This window comes from Liolophura sinensis, chromosome 6 (assembly GCF_032854445.1).
Source record: "Liolophura sinensis isolate JHLJ2023 chromosome 6, CUHK_Ljap_v2, whole genome shotgun sequence".
In the NCBI taxonomy this organism is placed as follows: domain Eukaryota; kingdom Metazoa; phylum Mollusca; class Polyplacophora; order Chitonida; family Chitonidae; genus Liolophura; species Liolophura sinensis.
The window spans coordinates 17,557,386-17,572,055 of NC_088300.1; the positions used below are offsets into that span (position 1 = coordinate 17,557,386).

General features: G+C 39.4%; 1 protein-coding gene across 6 annotated transcripts in view; it reads right to left on the bottom strand.

Annotated features, from left to right (window-relative positions):
- Positions 1 to 14,222, bottom strand: part of LOC135468624 (serine/threonine-protein kinase MRCK alpha-like) — a 56,208-nt gene extending 41,986 nt beyond the window's left edge. For all 6 annotated transcript variants that reach the window (XM_064746982.1, XM_064746980.1, XM_064746981.1 and 3 more), the window contains exon 1: positions 13,581 to 14,222. In XM_064746982.1, the coding sequence (XP_064603052.1) occupies positions 13,581 to 13,755 (175 nt within the window). In that variant the 5' untranslated portion in view covers positions 13,756 to 14,222. The remainder of the gene's footprint in view (positions 1 to 13,580) is intronic.
- Positions 14,223 to 14,670: the final 448 nt, after the last annotated feature.

Genomic DNA, 14,670 nt, shown 5'->3' on the forward strand with positions numbered 1-14,670 from the left:
GCCAAACCACCATGTGTATCAATATCACAGTTAAATGTAAAAACTCTCATAGATATGTGTAGGGGAAGATCTGAAGCTACTGCCTACACAGCTGTGTGTCTGCCAATGTATTTATATCACATGCTATTACCAGTGGGATTAAGTCAACCTAAAAAGCGAGCTATATAAATATAGTCTAAACAAGTATGGAGTAAACATCACTCTGGGTGAATGGGATGTGCAGTAACATGTCGTTTTGAGCCAATATTAACAAGGACTGCTACAGCTAAAGGCTGTACCCACAATATATCTACACCGACATGTAAACAAGGAAGGGAGGGGGTCAGTATTACACACATCGTCCCTGCTACATAGCTTAGCCTGGAATGTACTGTGTGTACACACAAATACATGCATGCTCACTTTATATTTAGGGAAAAAAGGCTTTAGAAAAGAACACACAGTTTACCGATAGCGTAAATGGACTTGTAGTATTACTTTTACAGACAAGAGCCTTCACAATAAGACTAATGCCAATGGTAGATTGGTATACAAATCAGTGATGATAAATGTTTTCATCAGAACCAGGCTTGAATTATCGCTCAGCACACATTGGCAAGATAGCTTTACATGTACATGTGTTTGCAGCGTATTAGGATGTAGGGTTGTGCCCGGTTTCCTCTCACCATAATGCTGGCCGTGGTCATATTAGTGAAATAGTCTTGAGTGTGGCATAAATAACCAATCAAATAAATAAATAGGAAAAAGATGAAGTGTTGTGACTTGGCCCAAAATAGCAAGACAATGTGCACGAAGGACTATGCAGCTATAGTGCGCACATGTATGTCCACAGTACTACACTCCTGTTGCCAGAGATGAAATAAATTAGATATCAATAGAACTACAGAGCTGAAGTAGTTTACGCAGAGAACAACACAGTAGGAGTAGAGTATTACCATATAATGACACACAGTTTGTCACCTCAAGTAGTGCATTGCCATGGAACTACAAACCTGAAGCAGTGTACGGCCCTACAACAATGCACAGTTTGCCACCTCAAGTAGTGCATCACCACGGAGCTACACACCTGAAGCAGTGTACGACCCTACAACGATGCACAGTTGTCACCTAAAGTAGTGCCGCCACCTCAAGTAGTGCATCGCCATGGGATTACACACCTGAGGCAGTGTACGACCATATAACGATGCACAGTTTGCCACCTCAAGTAGTGCATCGCCACGGAATTACACACCTGAAGTACTGTACGGCCCTACAATGATGCACACTTTGCCACCTCAGGTAGTGCATCGCCACGGAACTTCACACCTGAAGTGGTGTATGACCATATAATCACACACAGTTTGCCACCTCAAGTAGTGCATCGCCATGGAACTACACACCTGAAGCAGTGTACGACCCTACAACGATGCACAGTTTGCCTCCTCAAGTAGTGCATCGCCATGGAACTACACACCTGAAGTAGTGTATGACCATATAACGATCCACAGTTTGCCACCTCAAGTAGTACATCGCCACGGAATTACACACCTGAAGTAGTGATGACCCTACAATGATGCACAGTTTGCCACCTCAAGTAGTGCATCGTCATGGAACTACAAACCTGAAGTGGTGTACGACACTACAACGACACGCAGTTTGCCACCTCAAGTAGTGCATCGCCACGGAACTACACACCTGAAGCAGTGTACTACTCTACAACGATGCACACTTTGCCACCTCAAGTAGTGCATTGCCACGGAACTACACACCTGAAGTAGTGTATGACCATATAATGATACACAGTTTGCCACCTCGAGTAGTGCATCGCCAAGGAACTACACACTTGGAGTAAAGTATGGCCACGGATCTACATCTGGAGTAGTTTTGCATATGTCCAACTTCAAAGATGAAAGATATGTACATGTAAACAGAACTACAAAGTGCATGGCCACAGGTCCACACACTTACCACCTGGAGTAGACTAAGATCAGAGAACAACACACCTGGAGTAGGGCAAGGCCACAGACCTACACTCCTGTCACCTGAAGTAGGGCATGTGTATGTATGTCCACATTCAATGTTCACACAGTTGCCAACAGAATTTATGTCAAAGCTGAATAAGTGTGAGTACAGAACAACACACCTGGTACAGTGCATGATCACAACAGAGTAACACACCAGGTGTAGTGCGCATCTATGTCCACCGACCTAACAAGCTGGAGTGGTGTATGACTGCAGAACTACATGACCATGCCCGGAGTTGTGCACAGCCATTGAACTACATTGCTGGAGTACTGCATGACCATTGCACAATGGAAAGAAGCTTATGTCCATAAAGAAACAAAGCTTAAGTACATGCCGCTGGTATGCATACACATTTAATATTACATCTATACATACATATGAACAAATCTGGAGTGATATGCAATATGAAGGCATATAACTTCACTACAAAACTGGAGTACTGCATGCACAGATATGTTGCCATAGAAATTACAACTGCAAAGCTACAGCACTTCAGTGTATTATAATTTCCATTGTCCATAGAACTGCAAAGCTGGTGTAGTACAGCTATGTATGACCACATATACAATATATAGACTGGCTGAGGCAAACTGTTTGTCGATGCACAGTGACATGTACAGATCCAGTGTGGTGTAGCAGCAGTGGCAAGAACCACAGAGGCCTGCACACTGTCTGGGCCAACAGAGCAGCTCTGCATGAATGAAGGCCCACTGCTAAACACCAGCATCTGGAATAAATAAACAACCTCTGAGGTGCCTGTGTGGAGAACCCTCTCTTTGGACCCCATCATTAACCTCCACTATCACTATGAGTACATGTTTGGGGGCAGTCTTGTGGTGTTGGAAAGCCAGGGTCATCCAGACAGGCTAACCGCATGGTCCACACAAGGATCATCTATACTACTACACATGCACAACAGTCCATTATTTACACTTGTATGCTCAGGACACAAAGTGAACCTAGTGAATGGTGGCCACTCCACACACCCAGCCATGCTGCTGTCATCTGCTAGCATTCATGAAGTGGGCAAATAAGGTTATTAACGCCTCCTTCACTGACCTTGTTCACAGCTAAAGACGATAATGACAGAATGCATGTGACGTTGATGTCCAGAAGCAAACATCAAATATAATATTTTTGCAATGAGCCTTTCCACATGTGAACTTGCCAACAGACAGCTATTGAATGCAGTACATGTACATCTACAATGAAGTCTACATAAGCATCATTGAAAGACATGGACATTAAGCCTCTTGAACTTAGGTTACATCACATTTTATTAAACACATAATGTAATATTTAAAATGAACATATGTATGTATACTTGGAGTTTTATGTTGTACTTCACAACTTATCAGTCACATGATGATGACGCGTCATTAGGTGTGTATACATAAACTGTGTCTTTTTGAGGCAAGGCGACTTCAGGGCATTAACAAACACCAGACATGACACCCCACCCAGTCACATTGTACTGACACCAGGCCATCCAGTCCTGTTTCCCTGTTCTAACCTCTCAAGTGCTGAGTGCCAAGCAAGGCAACGACAAGTACCATTTTTTTTAATCTTTGATATGACCTGATCCAAGTTTGATCCCTTGTCTCTCGACTTCAACGCGGACGCTCTAACCATTAGTCCACCGAAGTGGTGTGTCTTAGAGATGACCCTGTTCAATAGGCAGGATGAGCGGTGACATACATGGATTTGAAACCCCACTAAATTAATACATGTACCCTGTACTGCAGTATACATTCATGAATCCATATTTATCCTGGCAGTGTGTAACTGAAGTGACCTCATGGTTTATTTTCATAACCAAGAGTAATGGGGTTTCCGGTTTCCACAGATCCCCTTGTGGAAGTCTAGTGTACACTGCCTAATATACACAGTGAAGTTAAATCACTAAGTACCCATACATATACACATTCACAAGTTCACATTGTGTCTGCCCATGTATACAACATGTATTTAGACTGACACATACCAAATCCTACATGTACTTAGCTGAACACTGTTTACAGACTCGTGCATTAAACTAGTGCAAAAGAATAACATGAAGTATGTGTTGCTTTTATTGGCTCTAGAGACTAGAGTAGAAACACTTATCAGTAGGTCAAGCTGTAAAAGATGTAGATAAAGTTGGTTTAGCTGCTGGAGAGGAGTACACTGAGTCATCATGGTCTTAGGACTGCCAAATGCACCCAATATAACATTAGTCCAAAAACCCAAACCACAGAGGCTGAAGGGGAAATTAAACTACACGTAGCTACAAGGGACAGTCATAATCAAATGTTACATAAATCTCTTTCCTGAACAGTGATCAATACACGCTTAGGCAATGAACAAGAATAGGGTCTAGGAGTCCTGCAAATATTATGCACGTAATATCAACTGATAACATCAGTTTGTTACACAGATGCACATGGCATTTGGAATACAGTTATAAATCCATGCCACTTACATGCATTTCCAATATGAAAGACAGTTAAGAAACACGGAATTCCAAAAGAGGCTGTCTTTAATACACTGATAACCATTTTTTTTAAAAAAAAACATGACAGGTGGAAAAGACTTCAACACATTCATAATTGTGAATACACAGTGAGCATAGGCTGAGTATAATCTGAGTATTATGTTGCCAGCTTGGAATGCATGTACATGTACACTGTACAAATGTGAAGATGAAATTTCACACCATAGCATACAGAATTAACCATCTATTATTACACTGGAATTATCCGCAAGGTGCAAAAGACTGAATAACAAAATCGTTCGTTGCACTGCTCAGTACAACATACAATATTCGGGCTTAATGTACATGTATCTTAAGTTAACTACAGAGGGACACAACTGTGGCTGTAGAGGGTTATGTCTACCCTACTGGCCTACCCCCCATGTATTGACTAGCTTGAGAACCTGAGGGGTTCAAGGCAGGAGAGGATGGTATAAAGTGTCTGGAGGAAGATGACTACTGCTGGCTAGCAAGCTGGCTGACTGGCAGGCTGGGAGAAGGTATGAGTCATGCACACCTCTCTCTATGCCACTTGTAATCAGTTTGATTCTCTGAGATAAACAGTGTCATTTAAGCAGCAGCCACAAACGAGATACAAAAAAAAAAAAAAAAAAAAATTATAATAATAATAAAAAAGCAAGCAGGAGCAGAAACACCTAATAATTACGCTAAGGATCAACCGATCAAGACAAACAACCTTCGGCACAGGTACAGGGCTCATTATCTTTTTGGACATACATCAAGATAAACATGAACTTCCAAGCTATGTTCTGTAGTTAACTATCTAATCTTGGAAATATGTAAATAATGTATTTTCTTGGCATTATAGGCTTCATTTAGAAAAACAAAAATTAGTTAACTCTCTCCCATTGTTTATATGCTAACACTTGACAGTAGGAGCTACATTATTAACTCTCTCATTATTTATATGTTAACACTCGACTCTAGGAGCTGCATTAACTATCTCCCATTATTCATGTTAACACTCGACTGTAGGAGCTGCATTATGAACTCTCTCCCATTATTTATATGTTAACACTCAACTGTAGGAGCTGCATTATTAACTATCTCCTATTATTTATATGTTAACACTCGACTGTAGGAGCTGCATTAACTATCTCCCATTATTTATATGTTTAACACTTGACCTTTGTTTGAATGTTTCTAAAGGATAAATGTGTATAATATGCAGTTCAGGAACTACACATTACAAAACAAAAATTGATTAACGCTCTCCCTTTATTTATATATTTAACACTGGGCCAGAGAGTTCAACATACCTGTCCTTTATATGAATGTTCCTAAAGGATAGATGTGACTAGTATGCAGTTCAGGCATTATACATTACATAACCACAAATCCATTTTTCTTTTTTCATTAGAAATCTTAAAATACATATAACTACAATTTATCTAGTGTACGCGTACCCATCAGCCAGTAATGAATAATCAGTTACTTGAACGACTAAAAAGAATACTGTCCTCTGCAATGTAACACGTAAGACATAACAACTGGGTTTTACATCACACTTAGCAGTTTGAGTCATATAATGACTCATTTACACACATGTACATATTGTGTCTCCTTGTGGCAGGGCGAGATCATGCCGACACTGAGGTATGATGCCAAAGACACCAGACTTGACACCCAAACCAGTCACATTATACTGACACCGAGCAAACCAGTCCTGTTTCCTCGCTCTAACCTCTCATTGCTGAGCGCCAAGCTAGGCAGCAAGAAGTGCCATTTTTTAAAGTCTTTTGGTGCAACCCCATCTTGGTTTGTACTTAGGTCTCATCTTCAAGTTTTCATTGTAGTTTATGTTAAGGCAATTTAACAGATGGTGGGAACCAATGATACATTTTTAAACTGAATTGTAAATTCAAATTACAAAATTATAAAGTTTAAATTGAAAGTACTGTTCATGTATATGTAAGTGATCTCCACAAGCAAATCAGTTACATCTAGTACTGTTGGTTTCTGCTTGATGCCACTGTAAGCAAGTGTCTGAAATGAAAAGTGAGCAACATCATACTACATCATGCCATCATCATCAAATCTTATTGTTCACATAAGAGTGTTTGCTTTTTAGAACTTTTGTCTCGTAATAATGCAATTTCTCTGCAGCAGCAAATGTGCAGATATGCTAGGGTTGTCCTCATTGTCAACAACATTGTATTGTGTCTAACCAATACTTAGTATTAGTAATGTCATCACAGAGGCTTTGGCTGGTGCTTACCCAAGCTTACAGATTACAACAACACATAATACAGCTGTATTACACTGGGCAGGGCAGAACAGGTGGGGGAGGGCGTGTACAAGGGCTTAGTGCCTGTGTCGCAGTGCATTTGTGTGCATCGTGTATAAATGTATGAACTCCTAATGCCATGATCTTGTACATGTAAGGTTATGCTCAACCCATCATCACTACCTGTTTAAAACAACGTCAACCTGCTAAAAAGTATAAGAGCAGCCATAAAAATATGTCAAAGTAAGTCAATAGGATTTCTGAAGACTGTATGTACATGCAATAGGTTTGTGTACATACAGAAAGCTGAAAGCAGTCTTGCATGTCCACTGTAAGCTGTGTATAATCTTTCAGGGAATGCATGTTAAAATCTAGGTCAGCTAGTCATTAGAGTTGTTGATGGGTAAGGTGTCTACAGGCAGTCCTGTTCTCAGATTGCCAGCCTACAACCCTCCTGTCGAGGCTAAACGAGCTAGAGACTAATTACCAGCCCTATCAATGTGTCATCCATCTTGACTCTCTACCTCCTATTGTTCACAGAGGTGTGGCTGAATAATCATCGATACTAAGTCCTCTGTCAATACCTATTATTGGACCCAGCAGGCAACTCCTTATTCACATTCGGTCTAATTAGTGAGAATAAATGTCAGTAAACTGTAGCATTACAGTTAACTGCACAGCTTTACTACAGTAACTCTGACTTTTCATTAGACAGTAATAGCCAGTATCTTTACTACCTCTGCCCATTCATAACTTGAAAGTACCTGGTGAATTCTCATGCATGCGTATACCGGTATATAGAAAATACTTACTTACATGTCTCATGCCATATTCAACTATGTTTATTTATTTTGATTCATATCTTTTAAATCTCTAATAAATGAATATGGCTATGATACACTGTCAATATTACAGCCATCTTGTGGAGAAAAACATATTCTTACTCGTAGATATTACACTTACAATGTACGAGAAAGTGACTTGGTTTACAGGTGGACAGAAAACCACAATGCTTTGCTGGAATCACAGCACAGGGCTAGACAATGATAAATCAAGATAATTTAAACTGATAGATTCTTGTCTAAATGCCCCGTTTCCGGCTGACCACTGTTCTCTTCAAATACATAGGTACTACAAGTATGTTAACAGAATGCCCACAATGTTCCCCATTAAAATTACATATATGTGTTTACGAATGATAGGATAATCATTTAATCACAATGTAAGCAACTACCGCTACATGCATCATTGATCCACAGCAAAAAGCAACTGCAGTACGATGTAAAAGTGTGCATACACATGTATACTGTTTGATTTATTTATTTATTTGACTGGTGTTTTACGCCGTACTCAAGAATATTTCACTTATACGACCGCGGCCAGTATTATGGTGGGACGAAACTGGGCAGAGCCCAGGGGAAATCCGCAGGTTGCTGAGAGACTCCTGGGTCAATATACTGTTTGATAACTGCCAACAATAAGCATACCTACAATTGTACTGTACTTTTTTAAAACAAATGAGCAAATAACATATATTATTACACCTCATTCTTGGTTTCCATCGATCAATACAGTCACATGCTATTCCGAAAAACATAAGGTTCAACGATCACATGCCAAAGGAATGCAATGTCATGCTCACAAAGTAATATCCCATATTCACGAGGCAATTGTCAACGCTAATATTCTACGATCACCTGCTTTTATTCCACAGCAACAATCTCCCTTTAGGAACTCTTTGACATCTGCTTGTTTGCAAAGTAAACAACCAGACGCTGGTTATAGCTCCGCGATCGACAACCAAATTTGCAGACTTAAAGTACAACCGAAAATGTATTGTTTTTTCGGTGTAATAAAACATATCATTATCTCACACTCAAAGTAATATCCCATGTTCACGATGCAATAGCGAATTATCTTGTTCTGATGTCCAACAATCACATGCAACAATTCTACTGCAGTTACCTCCCTTTATGTGCCTCTGACGTTTTTGACTCTCGTTTGTCATGTTAACAACCGCACAATCACTAACTCTGCAATCAATGCACAAATTAAACGACTGAAAGCACCAACTGAGCAAATACTTTTTTTTGATGTAATAAAGCGCAGCGCCTGCTGAGGATGGGATATCAGCAATTGACAGCTTCTGTCAAGCCAACAATTTCGGATGTCCCATCCTTCAGCATGCACTATCTGTATAATGTGCCGTGTACATATCCACATGTGTATGTGTCTTGAATACTTTAGCTATTCATCATCACAAAAACCATGAAGCTTGTGTACAAGATTATGACAAATAAATGAATTTACTTAAATTACATACCGTCTTCTCTAAAAGATCCTCTGATTTCTTACAATGGATAATGAGTGACAAAATAATCAACGATAAGTGGTTGTTGGCATGTCAAATTGCACACTGCATATTTTGTACATCGACAAATTATGAATGTCATTTACATGCAAATTAAAAATACTAGAAAATGGGTCACGCAACAAGCATACATCATGATAAGCCAGTACAACACAATTTCTAAACATTAAAAAAAAAAATTGGGCTCGCAATGTCAAAAGACAGTTGTCTATCAGGTGACAACGAAGTTTAACGCACAAACCTGTAGCAGGTGCATAATCACAAAACTCCCTAATACACATGTGATGCGCAATAATTACTGGGGTATAAACATAAGCATTGCTATATCAAGTTTCAGAGGAAGTATCAACAAATGTTACAGACAAGGAATTTGACTGGATATGATGAAAATCAACCCCTGCAGTCCTTATCTTGAAATTTTGCCAAAGACGTTATTACCTTACAAATTAAGGGGGGGAGGGAGAATCAGTTTAGAAAAATAAAAACAATGTCACACTGTCTGTGGTTCACAAAGTCTCTGCTTGGGTTGAAGGATTCCCTGGTCTTTTAACCAACTTAGAAGTTCATCAATGCTATATTTTTCAACATGTTTCTTTCTCACTTCAGTCCCATTTTGTATTTTCCAAGTCCTTTGTCTTGCTAATTAACCATTCTATCAATACTACAAATGAAATACACATGAGAAACCAGGACTTCATTACGCATTTTGTTCTACTGGAGAGGCAGTAGTGATACCACCGACCATTTCAAAATTATAACTACCTCAAATCTTCTTCCACTAAAACACTTTAAGTGAAATTTATGCAGACAACTCATATGAAAATGACACTAAAAATGATTTATTTGTGCCACTTAAGATGCAAGCTTCATAATACTGTGCAAATTAGTTACGCCCCTGGCATAGTTCTCTCAGAAAAGTTGAAAAATACTGGTTCAGGTGGTTGAAAAGGTTGAAGAACTAGAGTATCCTTCTAATCAAGACCAGCCAGGTGGGCATCCCCTGGAAGTTGCCCATCTCACTCCTATGATCATTATACTTTTGAGATGCCACAAAATGGCCACATAGTACAATTTGCTTAATTATTTCCAACAAGTCACTAATAACAGATACTTTTTAAATTTATAAAAAAGTAAACGTTACTGTATACTTTAATGATCAAAATATGGGCCATATTAAAGACCAGAATAGAGAGGGTTGGCTAAATATAAGTAGTCGTCACATAGATACAACTGTATCCATATCCATCAAGGTAACAGACCCAAAAAGACCACATTTTTGCTTTATTTGCTTTATCATCTGATATATTTCGTGTATTTCTTTCTTTATTTGATTAGTGCTTTACGTCGTACTCAGGAGTATTTTATTAATACAACCTGCATTATGGTGGGAGCCTGGTGGAAACCCACAACCATCCGCAGATTGTTGGCAGACCTTTCCATTTTATATGACCAGAAAGGAAGCCAGCATGAGCTAAACTCACAGCAATCATCGCGTTGGTGAAATAGTTTTAAAACCTGTAGAAGAATGAGAGCACTGTTGTTAGCCTCAGCTACCATTTTGTTAGAGGCATGTGACCAAAATTGAAATTTCAAATACAAAACATGGGCTATCAACAGTTTGTTACTGTCATCAAAAGGTTTCAGTAACAAGATCACATTAAAAGAGGGTTTTGGAATCGCAGGATTTCAATAGGGAGTCAGTGTGTATTCTGTATACTAAACATTACGACAGAGTTGAACGAAACCCATGTTTCGGTTCTGTGTTAAAAAAAGGCCATGCTAGTTAGTTGGGCTACATATACATGTACATGTGACTTCCTCTCTGGTCATACGTGTGAACAGGCAGATGGTTGTGGGTTTCCGCTCAGGGGCTTCGCCAGAATCTCTTTTTGAGGCCATTTTGTTGTAGCAAGGTGTCCAGATTTCATTTTCTCTTATCTCTCATATGTTAAAAGTGGTGAAAACAGGGTGTCCAAATAGCACCAGTTTTATCTACTTACATGAACATGTTCTTTTGTGTTAAGATTTGCTAAGCTTGTCTGCTTACCAGAGGAGATTCATTTGAATGTTGACCACCATATAAACGAAGATACATAAAGATGATGAACTATACATTTCTGGATATACAGTATACTACTATAACAGAATTCACTTTGTCTAAAATTTTAGACAGTATCTGATAAGATATCCATACATAACTGAAGATGAAAGACCTTAGTGTAGGTAGTTGTGCCAATGAAGACCACAGACAACCATGCATTTGCCATTTTCCTATCGCCTACAGGCTTTGCTCCAGCAGACAAAAACATGATAATACAGTCTAAAAAACGTGGAAGTTAATACAAAACTCAGCTTTCTGGTGACATAGATGTAAGTTCAAAACTTCAATCACAATTAACATCGGCGGTGCTGGTCTTCCATTTTCTAGCACACTAATTTCTGGTATTATCCAACTAAGTTCTCAGGATACAATGTCCACATCATCATCTCCTCCACTTCCACAAGAGAATTAAGTGCAAAATATACACGGTATCAAATATTAGATACAAAGTCTGTGACAAGAAAATAACAATATGTATACCTCCATGATTCTTAGAAGAAAAATAGGGCCATAATGAATTTCTTAAAGCAAACAGTCTGCCACTATAAATACACAGAAAAAAATGATATAGGACACAGTTAGCACAAAAATATGTAAAAAAAAATGCTAAAAAAAAGTTTTGAAAGCCACAAAGATAAAGTTCAGCACTGGAGATATGGCACGGACGGACAATTCACTCCAAGTAGCCATGTTGTAGAAGCCTTTAAGAACTTGGTCAATCACTACCACTAAGAGCATCATGTGGTGACAGCCTGTCACCTCAAAAAACCTATTAGTTCCCGATTATCAGTGTAGTTTTTTTTAGTGGATAAACATATATCAATGCAATAAATTTTACTTTATGGTTATTTTAAGTGTTTAACTGATGCATTTTGAGCCACGCCTTTATGAGCAGGGAATTGATAATGGCTGCCCACGTAACAATGCGTATATCTTAGGCAGAATCCTGCAGTAACTTGTCGTGGTGAGCTGGCATGGAAACTGCCTCAGGAGAGCCAATGCTTGAAGAAAAATGTGTGACTTTGCATTCTTTTTCCTTTACAAAGTCAGATTTATTACAAAAACATCTTCACAAAATATGAATGAAAGAGTCAATCAGAATGCCCTACTATGTTCGGTAAATTCTGTGAAGTTTGTACAGTCAGCTGGACCAAATGCCTACACCCATGCAGGATGAGGCGGAGCAGGGCCATTAAACCATGTGTTTGTGTCCACAAACATCGCCCTTACCGAACGTCAAACTGCCAAACTAAAAGAAACATCTGCCTTTGAACGTGGAATAGAGCTGACACTCTTTGGCTGAGTATCAGGTGTTTTTGTTTGTATTGTCATATTGTTTAATAATGATGGAACGGGAGAGCTCCTAGATCTCGTAAGGTCACTCTAGATAGCTATAATATGCAAAATGGCACCACCAAATGAGTGGCCAGGTACTGACGATTGTTACCTATTTATTTTGTTGATAAGCAGTGTAGAATTTTAAAAATATTTTTACAACATTTCTGGAATATTACTTTATTAATTAATTCAGCTCAGTGACTTTATGTTCACTTAAAGCACTTACCAGCAGCAAATGTTATTACACGTATAAAGAATTCAGCAATCAGATATCTGTTTACAGTACCATTACCTTGTGGCAGATCACTATGCAAGCATGTGTATAGTGCTGTCTCACTAAAGCATAACACCGAAAACAAGACATATATATAAACACTCCATGTAAGTACACTGGAGTACACTGGCACTGACATAATCACTACCAGCGTTTTCCTTAAATAGGTGAGTGCCAAAGAAAAATCCACAAGTACCATACTACAGGGCTTTAAGTGGGTTCCATGTTCATGGGATTTCCATGTGGTGGACCTCGCATATAACCTGGAACCTGGGGGAATAGCACAATCTAAGTGTATACCGGAGTTCAGCAAATCCAGCTCATTTTTAGGAAAATAAATCATATGCCACATTCAGTTATGAACTGTCTGTTCTCTTTTAACGTCTTTTAAAACTTTTCTAGTGATAGGCATTAGTGTCAATAGTTTATTTTCGTCAAACGAGGCATTAGTCTAATCACCATTATGCTAGGCTCACCGATTTCCATAACATCCATGGGTGCTACCAAGCAAAAGACCATAAACCGAGGACTCTGCTTAAGCCCCATAAATATCTGGTATGGCCTAGTTTGGAGATGAACCCCAAAATTTCAGCAACAGGGGCTGTAACCAAGACTGTCCAACAACCATAATAACACACCCTGCATGACTCTACTACTCCAAATAAAATAAAGTTGATCTTTGATCAGTTAAATTAAACAATACTTTTACATAAAAAGGCACAATTTTCTTACCATACTCCACAAAATCTGCAATGTTCTTCTCCCTTCTGAGTGCAGCATTGCAGCACTCATCATACAGCACAACGCAAACATCCAGTAATGATTCCACACTGACACACTTGCCATGGCTACCTTCAACCCCTGTGAGATACAAGCGCTCTAACTCCTTAAGTCGCTCTTCTGTCATTGTGCCCCCTGCCTGACTGTTGGGTCCGGCCGATAGGCGCTGTTACCCACTATCTGACACACCAAACTGTCATTGCTGGCCTCACGCCTGCCATCCACACCCACCCGGGATACCCCAGACTCTTCACTCTGGCACAACTCGCACTAGTTACTTAGTCCACCGGGCAAACTGTTCGCTTCGCGGGGCAAAGATATAATCAAGTGGACGATGCGCAGACAGGCTCATTGGATCTGTCCAAGTCTCTAGTCGTACTTCCTGGCTCAGACACGGGCACTTCACGCAGCGCTTTTTAGTCTCTTGCGAGTGTCCACGGCAGCAAAGTCGCTCTGCTGACTAAATTGACACGCACCGTGCTCTAGCCTACTCACAGATGTACAGTATAATGGATCCAATTCAAATACCCGGAGATTTTCGCAGACTTAACTTACAGACACCGTTTATCAAGGCTTGCATTTGTGGTAGAGCACTAAAAATGGCCGCCTATGTATTCGTGATGAATTCTGGGTATCTGGGAACGACGCACGCGTAGAAGGTCACGGGATGACGTCAGTTTACATTATGATAATTCAGAAAAGCAGCATGAATGAAAGTGAACTGCGCACAGCTGAGAAATCTACTGCACAGGAGTTCTGTATTGAAAGTAGTTTTAAGAAGCCCAACTGGCAAATACCTAAACAAAGAGCTTAATCGTTATATGTACGAACACCTGAACTAAAAACCCAAATTACTTGTGCCTTCAAGGTTTCAGGAGGCAACACATATTAAAGTTCAAGAAGTAGGTCTACTCATGACACGATAATTTAGAATAAAAATATTGCCAACCCTTCAATTGATTTTGCACCATTTTGAATGCAAGTTGTGAATGTTGGTTATTTCTCTGTGATCATTAAAACTACATGTACTGACTGGGATTTT